Raw genomic sequence first — 14911 nt, forward strand, 5'->3', positions numbered from 1 at the left:
TTTACACTATCCTATAATCTATTAAATGTGCAACAGCGTTATGTCTAGAAAAAGCAACATACAGAGCTTAGCTTAAAAATACTTTATTGCTAAACAATGCTAAACATCATCTGTACCCTCAGCGAATCCTAGTAATAACATCAAAGGCCACGGATCACAGATCACCATAGAAATTATAATAATAATGAAAAAGTTTGGAGGACTGTGAGAATTACCAAAATGTGACACAGAGACACAAAGTGAGTGAATGCTGTTCCAAAAATGGCGCCAACAGACTCGCTTGATGCAGGGTTGCCACCAACCTTCAATTTGTAAAAGACACAGTGTCTGCGAAGCGTAATAAAATGAAGTATTTCAGGGCTTCCCTGGTGGCGCAGTGGTTGAGAGTCCGCCTGCCGATGCAGGGGACACGGGTTCGTGCCCCGGTCCGGGAAGATCCCACATGCCGTGGAGCGGCTGGGCCCGTGAGCCATGGCCGCTGAGCCTGCGCGTCTGGAGCCTGTGCTCCGCCACGGGAGAGACCACAACAGTGAGAGGCCCACGTACCGCAAAAAAAAAAAAAAAAAATGAAGTATTTCTTTTTTCTGAACCATTTCATAGTAGGTTGCAGACTCTACACATCTTTACCCCTAAATATTAGTGTGCATTCCCCTAAGAGAAAGGACGTGCTCTGATATAACCAGAGAACAATGACCAAAATCAGAAATATGAGCCTGGCTGGCGTGACCTACAGTCCATATTCAAACTACACTGTCCTAGCGCTGTTCTTTAACAGCAACTGAAAAATAGTTAAGTAAGACAAATATTAAATTAAAAAAAAAACCCACAATGTTTGTAAAAACCTATAAAGACAAGGAAAAATGCTTGGGGGTTGGGGGAAGGATTTTAATAATCCCCAGTAGGATGCTGACAATGTAAAGAAAAAAATGTGCAAATAAAAGGAGGGCGAGAAGGGGGTGTATTGAGCTGTGGACGGCGGTTGCCTCTGGTGCTCTGTTGCTATTGGTCCACACCCTTAGCCACTTTTCCTACGGTGCACCGGCATTATTTTTCTCATGGGGGGAAACAATGCCAACAACAATAATTACACCTAATGCAAAAGACCAGCCAAACTCAAAGCTGAGCCAAGAGCGTGCAGCTTCTTGCCCAGGCCAAGCCGTCCACAGAGGTGCAAGCTGTTTAGGTTTATGCATTTATCACATGAACGTGGGGTCAGGGTGAGTGTCTCTGAGACCCCGGCCCAGGGGAGGCACACTCAGGACACAGCCCCATCGGAAAGGGCAAGGGAGGAAGAGCAGGGGCCCTAGTGGCACACTCATGGCCCAGCAGCCGCCCGAGGTTTGGGGACCGGGACTTACCCTGTGATCCACCAGAAGGTGATCCTGGAAAGGAAGGAGGCGCTGGATTCTGGGCAAGGATTCTAGTGGAGAGAAAGCACAGGGCGGGGAGCAAAGGGGAAATGAATGGTTAAACTTCTCATCTACGCCAGCTCTAGGCAGGGAGCAGCCAGCTGACTGCTCTTCCTCCCAGTGGACCAGCGGCCACTCTCACGCCACTGATTTTCACCCTGAAAGGGCTTCCCTCCTGAGCACCAGTGGCCTGGAAAGAAACACCTGGCAGCTCCTCCAGTTTTACCCGGTAACTGTTTCCTGAGTGTCTGCTATGTGTAAAAACGGTACAATGCGTCCCATACCTGCCTTATCTTATATCCCCACAGCAACCCAACAAACACGGCCCTACTGTTGTCCCTCCTTTAGTTCATTCATTTGTGCATTCAACAAATATTTATTGAGCATCTACAATGTGCCAGGCACTCAACGATGTACTAGCATTATCTCATATCCTCACAGAACCGTAAGTGTGGTATTACTAGTATTCCTATTTCTTTCATTCATTCATTCACTCATTCAACAAATATTTTCTGAGCACCTACTATGTGCCTGCCACCTGTACACAAATCTGAACAAACAGACATAACCTTAAACCAGGGCAATAACACCACCTGCTAACACTCTCTGCTAGCTAGCTCTGTTTTAAATGTTTTACACAAATTAACTCATTTAATCTTCATAACCACGCTATGAAGCAGGTAAAAGCATCATCCTCATTTTGTAGTTAAAGAAACTGAGGGGCAGAGAAATGAAAAGACTTGCCCGGGGTGCCAACAGCTAGAAGCAGCGGAGATAGAACATGAGCCCCAAACATTCAAGGTCCAGAGAGAGACATTAATCAAACGATCACGTGAACAAGTACAAAACCGCAACTGTGACAAGGATCATACCCCGAAGGCAAGTCAATATTACCAGTGAGATCACTGGTATCTCACTGGGCTGATCTAGTTGACAGAGGTCAGGAAAGGCGCCCCTGAGGAAGATGGTCAAGCTGGGGAAGGAACTCTACCATTTTTGTAACTTTTTGCGAGTCAAGTTATTTCAAAATAAAATGTTATTAAAATTTTTTAATTCCTTATCTTTCAGAGATACATATTGAAATGTTTACATGCGATGCAGGGTAAATAGTCCATGGTGGTCACTATACCATGCTGTCCACATTTGTACACATTTGAAAGTTTCCATCATGAAAATCTTCCCCAGTGAGTCAAACAAGAAGCCTGGGCTGAGAACCACCAGGTTTCACTCTGGGGGCCATGAGGCATGGGGAGGTTCCAGTCCTACCAGCCCGGGAATCATCTGGGGAGCTTTGTAAACACAGGTGCTGAGAGTCCCAGCCCAGACCAACTAGATCACTCTCTCTGGGGCTGGGGCCCTGGCATCAGTATGTCTTTAATCAGATGCAGCTGGCCCACAGACCTACCTTCTAAACCAACCTAAAGCCAGATGGCCCTGGGTTCAAATCCCAGCTATGCCATTTTCTAGCTGAATGACTTTGGGCAAGTCCTTTCACCCCAAAGTCTCAGTGTTCGCACCTGGGAATTGGAAGCGGTCAGTCCCACTGCTCAGCCTACCTCATGGGACTGCAAGGAGGGACAAGTGGAATGAGGTCCATGGGACCTCATTTTTCCAACCTAAGGCCGCAGCATTATTCCTGGAGCAGGTGGTGGTATTTGCTTTGTAGGCTGGCTTTTCTTCCGGAAGTGGGTGGGTTGTCAGGGAACCGCAAATACACTTCAACTACAGCCCAGTTCCCTAAGGTGCTGGCAGAGAAGGGGATGGGGGCGGGATACAGCTGGCAATGACTCATTTATTTCTTAAGCAAATAATGAGGGAGGATCTGCTTATATGCCAGGAGGTGGCTAAATACATCCAAGACTGAGCTACGCAGGAGAGACAGTGAGGTCCCGGCCCCGTACTGCCTCTCGCCTCAGAAGAGAGGGACAGTAAGCAAACCAAGATGCAAATAAATATACAACTATACACGGTGAGAGCTGTGACAACAACAACAAAACAGGGTCCCGGCGGGGGTGGGAGCCAGGCTGGGGGTGTCCATGGGTGAAGCAACATGAAGCAAGGTGGTTAGAGGGAGGTTTGAATCCCAGCCCTGCCACTTACTAACTGAGGGGCCTGGGCCAAGTTACTTGGTGATGATGAGATTAAATGAGATAAAACGTGTGAAGTACTTACACGACAGTTCCTGGTGCAGAGTAAAAGCTCAAGCAATGACATTAGCAGTATTAACATGAATACTAATGGTAAACACAGTAACAAGTCCGCCATTTCCTGCAGACCGTGACACACCAAGAACTGTACCAGACGCTTCACATCAGGGCTGCCAAAGTCAGGCCCACAGTCCGGCCACTTGCAAAATAGTTTTATTTGGACACGGCGATGCCCATTCATTTCCGTACTGTCCACACATCTGCTTTTGAGCTACAGTGGCAGAGCTGAGTACTTGCGACCGAGACCATGTGCTCTACGAAGACTAAAATATCTACTGTCTGCCTCTTTACAGAAAAAGTTGGCTGACCCCTGCTTACATCAGACCTCACGACACCAAAGATGGCGATCCTTAAGGGGAGGAACTAGAACTCAAACGTGGGCCTTCTGCCTCCAAATCCAGCCTTCTTTCAGTCTTGGCATCAACACAGAGTCAGCCCTGCACAAAGAAGCCCAGCCAAGGGGGCGAGTGGGGGCTGAAGTGCAGCTGGTCCTGGGCCTGGGGGCGGCAGGACTGCATTGGCTGAAAGGACGCAGGGCCTTTCTCAAACTCATCCACCCAGAGCGGGCCAGATGCCTTTTTCTAACCTGCACACAGGCAGGCCCGGTGCAAACTGTCAGGGTGTCAGGCTTATACACACAGGGGCCTCACAAATCCTGGCATTGTTTCAAAATCAGGCAAGCCCAGCTGTGGGTCAAGAACAAAGCAACCTAGACTTATCATGATCATTTTGTAAATGTACAGAAATGGCGAATCACTATGCCTACAGCATTGTAGGCCAATTATACTTCAATTAAAAAAAAAAAAAGGGACATGTAAACACAGAACTCAAACAGGTCTGCAGTGAACAATATTTACAATTGTTATAATGATGCAAACACTAATTACTGATGTAATTTAAAGTATGATAAAATTGGGGGGAGAGGATGAGGAAGGAGAGGTGGAGTTATTCAATCTTCATCTAAACATTTATAAAGTTAAAAACTGCTCCTTTGGGCATTCCCTGGAGGTCCAGTGGTTAGGACTCCACACTTTCACTGCTGAGGGCCAGGGTTCAATCCCTGGTCGGGGAACTAAGATCTCACAAGCCATGCAGCGCAACCAAAAAAAAAAAAAAAAAAAAAAAAACAACTGCTTTTTTCTTTTCCTTTTATTCGAGAAAACAGATGTTATTAACTAAACCAACTGTGGTAATCGTTTCACAATATATGTAAATGAAACCATCAACGCTGTTATACCTTAAACTTAATCAGTGATGTATGTCGATTATTTCTCAATAAAACTGAAGGAAAAGAACAAAGCAACCTGTCAGCTACATAACTGAAGGTGAATTCATTCCCTTTATACCCAATTGTACCCAAGTGGAGTCCTACCCCTAAGACCATAAGAAATGACGGCCCAGCAGGGAGAGACTAATCCTCACCCTGGCTAGTAAAAATCCCAGCCCCTGCGAGAAAATGCACCCTCCAGATGCAGTAAGGCTGGATCAGCAACATGAACACTTCAGCTTCTAATGTGCACAATCCAGGAGCGTCCTTAAGTTCATCTCCCCAGCTCTCCTCCCTCCTCTGGATCCAGATACAGATGTTCAGATAATCAGAAGTCACATTGGGCAGACACTGGCTCCTGTCACCAGCACAGATAAGAAATTACATCAGTTTGGGAGCTGGTTTCTGGAAGTCCCTATCTGACATGAGAGGCCTCATGTGATAACAGACAATTAGAGTTCTGAAGCAGTCAAGAACTGATAATTCAAGAAAGAAGGAAAGGGACTTCCCTGGTGGCACAGTGGTTAAGAATCCACCTGCCAATGCAGGGGACACGGGTTCGAGCCCGAGTCTAGGAAGATCCCACATGCTGTGGAGCAACTAAGCCCACACGTCACAACTGCTGAGCCTGTGCTCTAGAGCCCTCGAGCCACAACTACTGAGCCCACGTGCCGCAACTACTGAAGCCTGCGCGCCTTAGAGCCCGTGCTCCACAACAGGCGAAGCCACTGCAATCAGAAGCCCACTACGAAGAGTAGCCTCCGCTCGCCGCAACTAGAGAAAGCCCATGCACAGCAATGAAGACTCAACGCAGCCAAAAATAAATTAATAAAATAAGAAAGAAGGAAAAAAAAAAAAAGGAGGCCGCTGGACAAGAATCCAGGCAGCATTCCATTCAACCAAAACCAAGCAGAACTTCTCGAGGTGGAAAAGACAGGGCTGCTGGCTGGGGGCTTCCCGGCCTCTGAGACTGAAATGGAGTAACTCCTGTCCCAGGAGGAAGGAGGATTATTAACTGATCCCCCATTTGGTTAGAAACAAGAATAATTCAGGGCTTCCCTGGTGGCGCAGTGGTTGAGAGTCCGCCTGCCGATGCAGGGGACACGGGTTCGTGCCCCGGTCCAGGAAGATCCCACATGCCGCGGAGTGGCTGGGCCCATGAGCCATGGCCGCTGAGCCTGCGCGTCCGGAGCCTGTGCTCTGCAACGGGAGAGGCCACAACAGTGAGAGGCCCGTGTACCGGGAAAAAAAAAAAAAAAAAAAGAAAGAATAATTCAGACAGGCCCTGGCTGAAGGCGGAGGAAGAGGAGCAGGGAGGTTCATGCAGAGAGCTGCATTCTTTGGCATCTCTACCTGGTGCAGGTAATTTGGCCTGAAACTATGAGGTTTAAACTAATTTGGTACACAGCCCCCAGGCACTGGTTCTCCGAGAACTGGTCACCCGTGACCACAAGGCACTCTGAGGACCTTTGTCTGGGCCCTCAGCATTCTGGCCTTTCTGTCAGAAACTCTCTGGGTCCTCACCCACCTTTTCTGGTTTTGATTCTACTTTTAGTTCAGTTTTCTGCCAGTTACTCCAGCAGTAAGGGACGCGTAAGCAGCAGTGTAGCTCAAACCAGGGGTTCTGAAACCTGGCCCCATCACCAGCATCCACGGTGCCTGGGGGTTTGTTAAAAACAGAAAGGCTTAGGCCCCACGCAAACCGACTGACTCAGAAGCTCTGGGGGTGGGACCCAGCAATGATCTGTGTTTTATCAAGCCCTCCAGGTGATGCTGATGCAGGCTCAGATGTGAAGGGCTCTCCTGGTGGAAGGGCTCCCAGTCCAGCCCTGTGAACTCAGGCGACACTACACCACCCTGAACCTCGGTGTCCTCATCTGTAAAATGGGGGGAGACTCACAGTTCCGCCTCAAAGTTGGGCTGCTGTGAGGATTAAATAAGTTAATTTTATTTATTAACACAAGGCTGCTATTGTTATTATTGGTTGGAACCACCTAAACGTCGGACAATAAGAAATCCGTTGGTACAGCATGTTACACTGGTGTCCTTTGTTGGCTCTGCCGCTTCTCAGCTGTGTAAAGCTCCTCCGGGCGCAGGACCACAATTTCTTCTACTGCAGCACACACGATGTGTGCTTTGCCCATGAACTTGTCCGATTTCTCTTCCTGGTTTTTGATGCTCTGCTACACACAGGGTCACTGTTCAGGCCAGCCTTCCTCTCAATCTGCCTGGACTCTGGCAATGGCTTTCCTAAAGTGTCACCAGCCTCATGCATCCTCCTTTCAGCAAGAGACCCAACCAAGCAGAAGTCCACACAGTACCCAAACACCCACAAGTTCCGTCATACCGCTGGACCTCTGGACATGCTGCTTCCACCACCAGGAGCACCTTCCCATCCACCCTCCAGCCTTCAACCTTACGGGAGGGGACGGAGGCATCCCCTCGTCCAGATGCTGGCTCTGGCCCCCCAGGCTGAGTGCAGGACTGCTCCTCGGGCACCCACAGCCCCCAGCACTCCCCTGTCTTGGAACCCCACTGTCCATCCCGCAGCAGTAGCTTATTTGCCCGCCACCTCCTCCATCTTTCCTAAGGGGCGGTCAACGTCGGTTCGTTTCTAGGTACTCCGAGCCCAGCGGAGCCCCCGGCACAACACCGAATCACGAAATGGCCGAAAGCGTAACGGAGAAAGGAATTAAAAATGGAGTTTTCGATGCTCTCATTAACAGTCTAGGCCCAGCAGTTGCCTCTGGGCTGCAAGAGGTAGAGACTGACCATGAAGGGGCAGGAGGGGACTTTCTGGGGTCCTGGGAATGTTCTGTATCTCAATAGGGGTTTGAGTTATTCATTTGTCAGAACCCATCAAATGGTAACTTAAGATTCAGGAATGTCACTATGTAAATTTACTTTAAAAAAAAACAACAAACAAAAAACGAACCATAAAGAGATATTGAGCTCTGGCTAATGATCTGCACAATGAAGTGTGTGAATGAAGGATACTAATGTATTTCAAGGTCACTTTTAAATACCAAAAATCTTAGCCGGCTGGCTGCCTAGATAGATTTGTGATAAAGCAAATTTAGCAGAATGTTAACTTGTAAAATATAGTTGGTGGGTAGATGGGGAGTACTCGCGGTGTCTTTCAACTTTTCTGTAGATTTGAAATGTTCACAGTAAAATATGAACAGGATTAAAAATACCTCTTACACCAAATGAGCTGAGCAACTTTTAAGAATCTGCTAAACCAGTGCTTTCCAACCATGAACCACCCAGGGATCTTGTGAAAATGAGACCCTGACTCAACAGGACTTGGCAGGCCTGAAACTCTGCATTTCTAATGAGCACCTGAGGGATGCTGATGCTGCCGGTCTGAGGACCCCACTTTGAGAACTGAGGGTCTACTACCTGCCACATTTGCCCCCGATGCCCCCAACTGCCAATGGCAACCCCCTCCCTGCAACCTAAGCAGTAGCCTCAGGGCCAGCAAGATCAAAGCACTGGAGGCTGGGGACAGGTGACAGCCTCAGAGAGTCTGCGAGGCCTACTCAGCCAGGCCCCACCTGATGCACAGAGGGGAGCAGCCCTGCCAGGAAGCAGGGCCAGGACACAGCTCTGAGTCACACATCAGGCACGGGGCCAGCTGGGGAGGACGACAGCTTGGTGACTCAGCAGGGGGGAGAAGGTCAGCACTGCCGGCCCCCATGCTGGCCCCGCCTGACCCTGGGCTTGGCTGACTGCTCTGAGGACGGGTGACATGTGACTGCTGCTCTGAGGGTGGGACAGCGACAGGGACTGGACTCACCCCATCTTCCAGGCTCCACTGTGATGTGAGCCCTGAGGGTGACGGGGAGACAGCAGAGGTGACACCTAGCAGTGTCCTCCTCCCCAGATCACGGGCCTCAGTTCCGGGGCAGGGAGGCGGGTGCAGCCAGCATTAAATCGAGCCGCAACCCATTTTCCAGAACAGGACACTGAGGTCTTGAAAGGAGGAGTGACTTGCCCAAAGTCAGATCCAAAAGTCACATAACCTGATTCCCAGCCTTCATCCCAACTGTAGTCACACAGTCTGCTGACCTGCTTAACAGGACGATAGCTTCCTGGGGGCATGCAGTAGATGGTACTTTCCAAAGTTGGCCAGGAATCACCTGCCATCTCACATGCTCTTCTTACAATGAGACCTGGCCGCTCCCCCATCTAGAGGTGGGGGCCTGTGTGCGCCCACCCCTCGCACCCAGAAGACCTTCGTGGTTCCCTCAATCAGAAGAGGGTGGCAGGAGTGACTCTATGTGACTCCGGGACTGGGTCCTAAAAGGTGACACAGCTTCCACCTCGTGCGCGCTCACTCTTAGAGACCAGCCGTCACGCTGTGAGGAAGCCCAGGCAGCTCGGGGAGACCAGGTGGGGCTGTCAACCCTGGCTGAGGCTCCAGCCAGAGGCCAACGCGCTAACCACCCAACACATGAGCAAGGACCCTGAGTGAAAACCACCCAGCTGAGCCCAGCCAACGCCCGGGCCTGTGAAACATAACAAAGTACTGTTGCTGTTTTATGTCACTAAATTCAGGGTGGTTTGTTACGGAGTAACAGATAAGCGTAGCAGGGCATGGACCACACTTTTTCACATACTGCTCTGTCCCCAGAATGAAGCGCAGTATAAAAACGGTGCTTAATAAATATCTATTGGAAGAATAAATGGGACGCAGGTGAAATTAAAGCCCAGGGTCTGCCTGACTCCAAAATGAGGCTCTCCCTCCATTACCATGTTGCCTCCACCATCAGATTCAGGTTGTAAGTCAAGACAACCTCTTTGAGCCTCGAGTCCCACAAGAGAAAAGGAACAGCTGGGAGAAGAGTCGGGGTACCCGGGCAGAGAAGGCCCCACACCCCAGAACTGCAGAAAGCACAATGGGAGGAGGAAGGCAGCTCTTTGAGACACCCCGAGGCACACACACCCAGGAGAGAAGAGACAGGAATTCTATCCAGATCCCAGAGGGGACCAGAAATCAGAAATTCCCCATAAAGCATCAGGGACCGTCCAGTGGGAGAGGCTGCTTCTCAGGCCCCACAGGGAGCCTGAAGAGTCAGGAGATCCCCACGTGGGCCTGTCTGCCTCCCCTGGGCTCGGGTTACCCCCAGGGCACCCCAGGGTCTGCAGTCACTCGGGGGGGTATGACTTGTTCACTGCGATCCCCTTCTCCACAGAACAGCCTGACACCTAATGTTTCTGATGGGGACACTCCACTGTCACACACCCACACCCGTGCACACAAACACCTATGAACAGCAGACATGAGGGCTTAGCAGAGACAGAGACATCTTAGCTCCTCCTCTGTGCCAGTTGGGGGCTGGATCTCCTGGGTGCTCACGCATGGCTGCTGCCCTTGTGAACTTTATACACATGCAAAACACACTCACATGAACACACAAAAACACACACATGCACACACTCATACATATCTACATGCAAAACATGTAAACATATGTGCATGCACGTACACACACCACACGCACACACACCTGTGTGCACAAACACACATATATACACACATTCACAGACACACATACACACTTTTCTAACTTCTCCAACCCAGCTCCTCCCAGAGCAGGGAGATGAGAAAATGGGGCCTCTCTGAACACACTCTAGGGCACGGGTTTCTGAAGCTTACACTAGGAGCATCCGTCGCCTCCTCCAGGCTGATGCCCCACAGATCCTTTCATCACCCACAAAAGCAGCCTCAGCCTTGTGCTGAGGTTCAGGCCAAACCCAGCAGAACCACAGCTGAAAACTGCTCCCACTGCAATTTCATCCGTTAGCAGCTGACTAACCATGAACAAAGCATCAAATGAATGCTCCAAAGGCTTCCCATCCCTCTCAGAATAAAATCCAAACAGCCCACCCGGCCCATAGGTGACTGTCCCAGCTCTCAGAGGCCATCCCTCAGCCCCCTCCTGCCTCTCTCTTCTCCAGCCACACTAGCCTTTCCTGCTGTTCCGGTGACATTCACGGCAGCTCTGCCCCAGGGCCTTTGCACTTGCCAGCCCTCTGCCTGGAACCTCTTTCCCTGGGTATCTGCTTGCCTGGCTCCCTCACTCCTTCAGGTCTCTGCTCCAATGAGGTTTCCTGGAGCGGGGGGGGGGGGGGGGCAGGCTTCCCTGATGGCTTTTATCAAAACCACACACGACCCCAAACCATCATCTCTACCTCCTTTCCCTGCTTTCTCCTTCCCAGCCTTTACCACCACCTGACTGACAGGATATATACTTGGCTCCTGGGTTACTGTTTGTGCCCCTGCCCATGAAAACATAAACCTCAAGCGGCAATAACTCTGCTTTATTCACTGCTACAGCCTTGTGTCCAGATTGGGGCCTGGCACTCGGCACTAGACAGAAGGAGGGAGGGAAGAAAGGGGAGGAATGAGGAAGGCAAAGAGGATGGACGGAGGCAGAGAGGGAGAAAGAAGACAGGCAAGGGTGATAAATAACCGTGTTCACTTTCCTGCTACCAGCAGAAGGGCGGCCATCCCCACCCGGCCCACTCAGATCCTTCTACACAAGCAGGATTTCCCTCAAGCGGACGGAAGAGACCCAGGGTCTCAAACTCAAACCCCCCAGGGGCCAGGCACGTATACAGGTGAGGGAAGCAAGACTGTCTAATGAAGCAGGGAGTGGTGAGGACTGCGGAAGGAAACCAGGGCAATGCTCCTCAAATCTGGCCAACCGCTGCCATGTGGGATAACAGCCCTACTGCTGCCAGAACTTCTCATTTTTCTAGAAAATCTGGACAGTTTGAACTTATATGAAATTTCCTGATTTTTAAAAGTTCACTCGCACTGTCTAAAACCACTACGCCAACCGAATGAGACAACGGGCTGGAAAACACAGCAGTTAACAACTGTGAATCAGATTCCCTCCTTAAATCCCCCGAACCACGTCTACGGCTCAGTTTTTCCAACGGTAAAGTGGAGAGGATAATGTTACGTATCGCCAGGTGTTCAGGGAAGACAGAAGGAGCTCCTAGATGGACGATACTGGCTCAAATCAACGTTAGCTGGCACTGTGCATTCTCTCTTGCACACGCACATGCACACACACGTGTCTCTGTGCTCATCTGTGATCACACTTACGGGATCGTGGATGGTTTCGGAGAACAGGGGTGAGCGGTCTGAGAAGCAGGACAACACAAGCTGGATCAGCACGAGGGAGAAGTAAATGTAGAAAGTGACATCGCGAAAGACGTCGACTTGGGCATCCTGCACGAGAGGGAGGGAAGGAGGAAGAAAAGATCACTTTCTGGAAGCAACCTGCGGAGGCCAGGGGAGCAGACAGCAGGAGGCCCACTCTCTCAGCCTGCAGGCCTGACAGCAAGCTTTCCCACCCTGACCCTACCCCCTGCAAGATAACAGAAGACAAGCAGTGACGTCACAGCGTGGTCCACACTGCCTGGTCCAGGCAGCCGACACGGGGGAGGAGCCCCAGGCTTGGGAGTAGCACAGACCTACCTTCAAGGCCTGACTCTGCTCATTCTGGCCATGGGACTTAACCTCTCTGTGCCTCAGTTTCCCCATCTACAGACAGACCAGTGGTTCTCAAGTGGGCGTGATTTTGCCTCCCGGGGAACATCTGGTAGTGCCTAGGGACACTTCTGTTCAGGAGTGGGAGGCTACTGGCACTGCCCCGAACATCCGACAAGCACAGGACAGTCCCACAAAACAAAGATGTCTTGGGCCCCAAATGTCAATGAGTGCTGAAGCTGAGAGACCCTGTCAGGGTAATTGTGAGAAGTCAGTAGGATTATTCACGGAAACGACTCAGTCCCCGGCCTGGCACTTTGTAAACACCAACTCAATAAATGTCAGCTGCCATCACTATTAGAGACTGCCTGAAATGTACACTGCAGGTGCTCAATAAACATTCAGTTACTCTTCCTTCCTTTGCTTGATGCCAGTTCCTGATTAGCCCGAAGGTGACAGGGAAACACGTGACAGTCTGAAAGAGCACGCTCTTCTGAATCCCTAGGAGCAGCGGATGGCAGCCAATGAGAGCCACTTCCCAGCCAGAGCAGCACCAAGGCAAAGTGGGGACGAGTCTAGGGTCCCCAAGCCACCACCCTGCAAACATTGCTCCCTGCTCCGCTCTGTTCCAGACAAGAGACACTGAGAGCCAACCTGCCTGGCTGTTACCGCTGACAGAGGCTCAGAGGGTGGTGTGCATCTGCCCGTAGCTCCTGCCCGAGAGCTACACAGACACATGGGGCCCTGAGGAAAGAAGGTTCTAGAACAAAGGTTGCACAGGCGAGGGAAATCCTCAGGAAAGAAGCTGGGCCCATGCAGTAGCCATCCCCTGGTTCCCATGGAAACGCATGGTTTCCACAAAAGCCAGAAGGAACAAGCATCTTCCAGGAGACGCTGACGGAAGACGCAAAATGAGGCCACCACTTACCTCTTTTAAGGCAGTCATGATTTTGGATCTCAGGATGGCCAGGGCACACAGTAGGGCTATAAGCCAGAAAGTGAGCATGATCCCTGAGGACTGAACTCCCCTCCTTCTCTCGATCTGAATTAAAAAGGTAGCAAGCAGCTGGAAGAGAAAAGCATACAACAGGAGTCATCAGGAGAAGGCCAGGCTCCCAAGGCTCCCACAGTCCAGAGCCTGGCAGATGCAAGGCCTGGAGGAGGGCTGCTGTCGGGCGTGGGAAGCACTGGGAACAGCCTGGGAAGGACCTGGCTCCAGTCCCAGCTCTGCTCTCGCCTTGCTGGGTGACCCTGGACAAGTCACCGAACCTCTCTGAGCCTCTGCTGCCTTGTCTGCAAAATGGGGATGACAACAGTATCCAACTCGAGAGCTGTGGGAATCTAACAGACCAGGTACAGACCCAGGACAGGATGGAAAAGTCAGGGGAAAGCTCAGTTTATGACAGAGATCGGCACACTTTTTCTTAAACGACCGGAGAGTAAATATTTTAGGCTTTGTGGGCCATGGAATTTCTTTCACAACTACTCAAGTCTGCACTGCAGTGTGAAAGCAGCCTTACACGATACATGAAAGAGTGGACACGGCTGTGTGCCAATAAAACTTTATTTACAAAAACAGGTGGCAGGCCGACCCTCGATTTAGATCAGGAAATCCAGCCCTGATGCTGACTGGTTCTTGTGCGTTGGGCAGCAGTGGTAACTGCTCCCCTTTATTGAGCTTCTCTTATCTCCGCCACACAGGAGGCATTCACACGCACCGACTCGGTGCAGCCTGTTTTCAACTGTTTTCAACCCCAGTTTGCAGATCAGGAAACTTACTTAACCTGCTACTGTCACACGCCTGTCTTCAGGAAACTTCATTAGAACAACTGTGGTGGGCGGATTGGGATTTTATTTCATTCCTGATACCCAGAGCTATGACTTCCGTTTTACATGTGACTTAGAGATCAGGAAGAGAAAATAAACAATGAAACTGTGTTTCCTTGAAAGAAGGAAATGCCACGGCCATTCCCCAGACAGGCGGCCCTCTGGAGGCAGACCCCAACGCCAGTCACAGTCACGAACCTGACTCACGTGGAGCTACGGGCACCCAGGGCACCTCCCCTCAGCCCCCAGCTGCTTGAGCCAGAGACACGTCTGTCTGTCCTCATCTGTCCTCCTCGGTCCCCCATCTCCCTCACTCCCTGCATCTATCCATCAGCAACTCACACTGGCTCTGCCACCAAGGCCCGCCCTCAGCTTACCTGCTGCTCACCCTGGTCTCAGCCTCCATCCCCTTATGCCAGATGACCCCCTACTGGCCTCCCAGCTTCCACTCCTGCACCACAATCCATTCTCCACTTGGAGGCCACGGTCAACTCTTAAATATACACAGCCTGGCATGCCCTTGCTCAGAACCTTTGCCTTTAGGACTGGGGGGTTTAACCTGGGGTCCAAGGACAGGCTCTGGATAGAACCCAGGGGTCCATGAACTTAGATGGGAAACAATTACAGTTTCACTTTCCCTTATTAGCACCACCAATGACACGTGAAAGCAACACACCACAACAGCATCAGCAGT

The 14911-nt window shown here is 50.7% G+C and overlaps 1 protein-coding gene across 3 annotated transcripts in view; it reads right to left on the reverse strand.

The window, feature by feature from the left end:
- Window positions 1-14911, reverse strand: part of ABCC1 (ATP binding cassette subfamily C member 1 (ABCC1 blood group)) — a 140871-nt gene that overhangs the window by 83602 nt on the left and 42358 nt on the right. For all 3 annotated transcript variants that reach the window (XR_016387805.1, XR_016387804.1, XM_022552274.3), the window contains exons 4-6: window positions 13319-13456; window positions 12004-12129; window positions 1359-1420 (exon numbers count right to left, since the gene is read on the reverse strand). Coding sequence is in view for 1 of the 3 variants with exons in the window: in XM_022552274.3 (XP_022407982.2) it covers window positions 1359-1420; window positions 12004-12129; window positions 13319-13456 (326 nt within the window). In the remaining 2 variants the exon portion in view is untranslated. The remainder of the gene's footprint in view (window positions 1-1358; window positions 1421-12003; window positions 12130-13318; window positions 13457-14911) is intronic.

This window comes from Delphinapterus leucas, chromosome 15 (genome assembly GCF_059928025.1).
Source record: "Delphinapterus leucas isolate spDelLeu-1000000601 "Yukka" chromosome 15, BTC_Dleu_Yukka2, whole genome shotgun sequence".
Classification (NCBI taxonomy): Eukaryota; Metazoa; Chordata; class Mammalia; order Artiodactyla; family Monodontidae; genus Delphinapterus; species Delphinapterus leucas.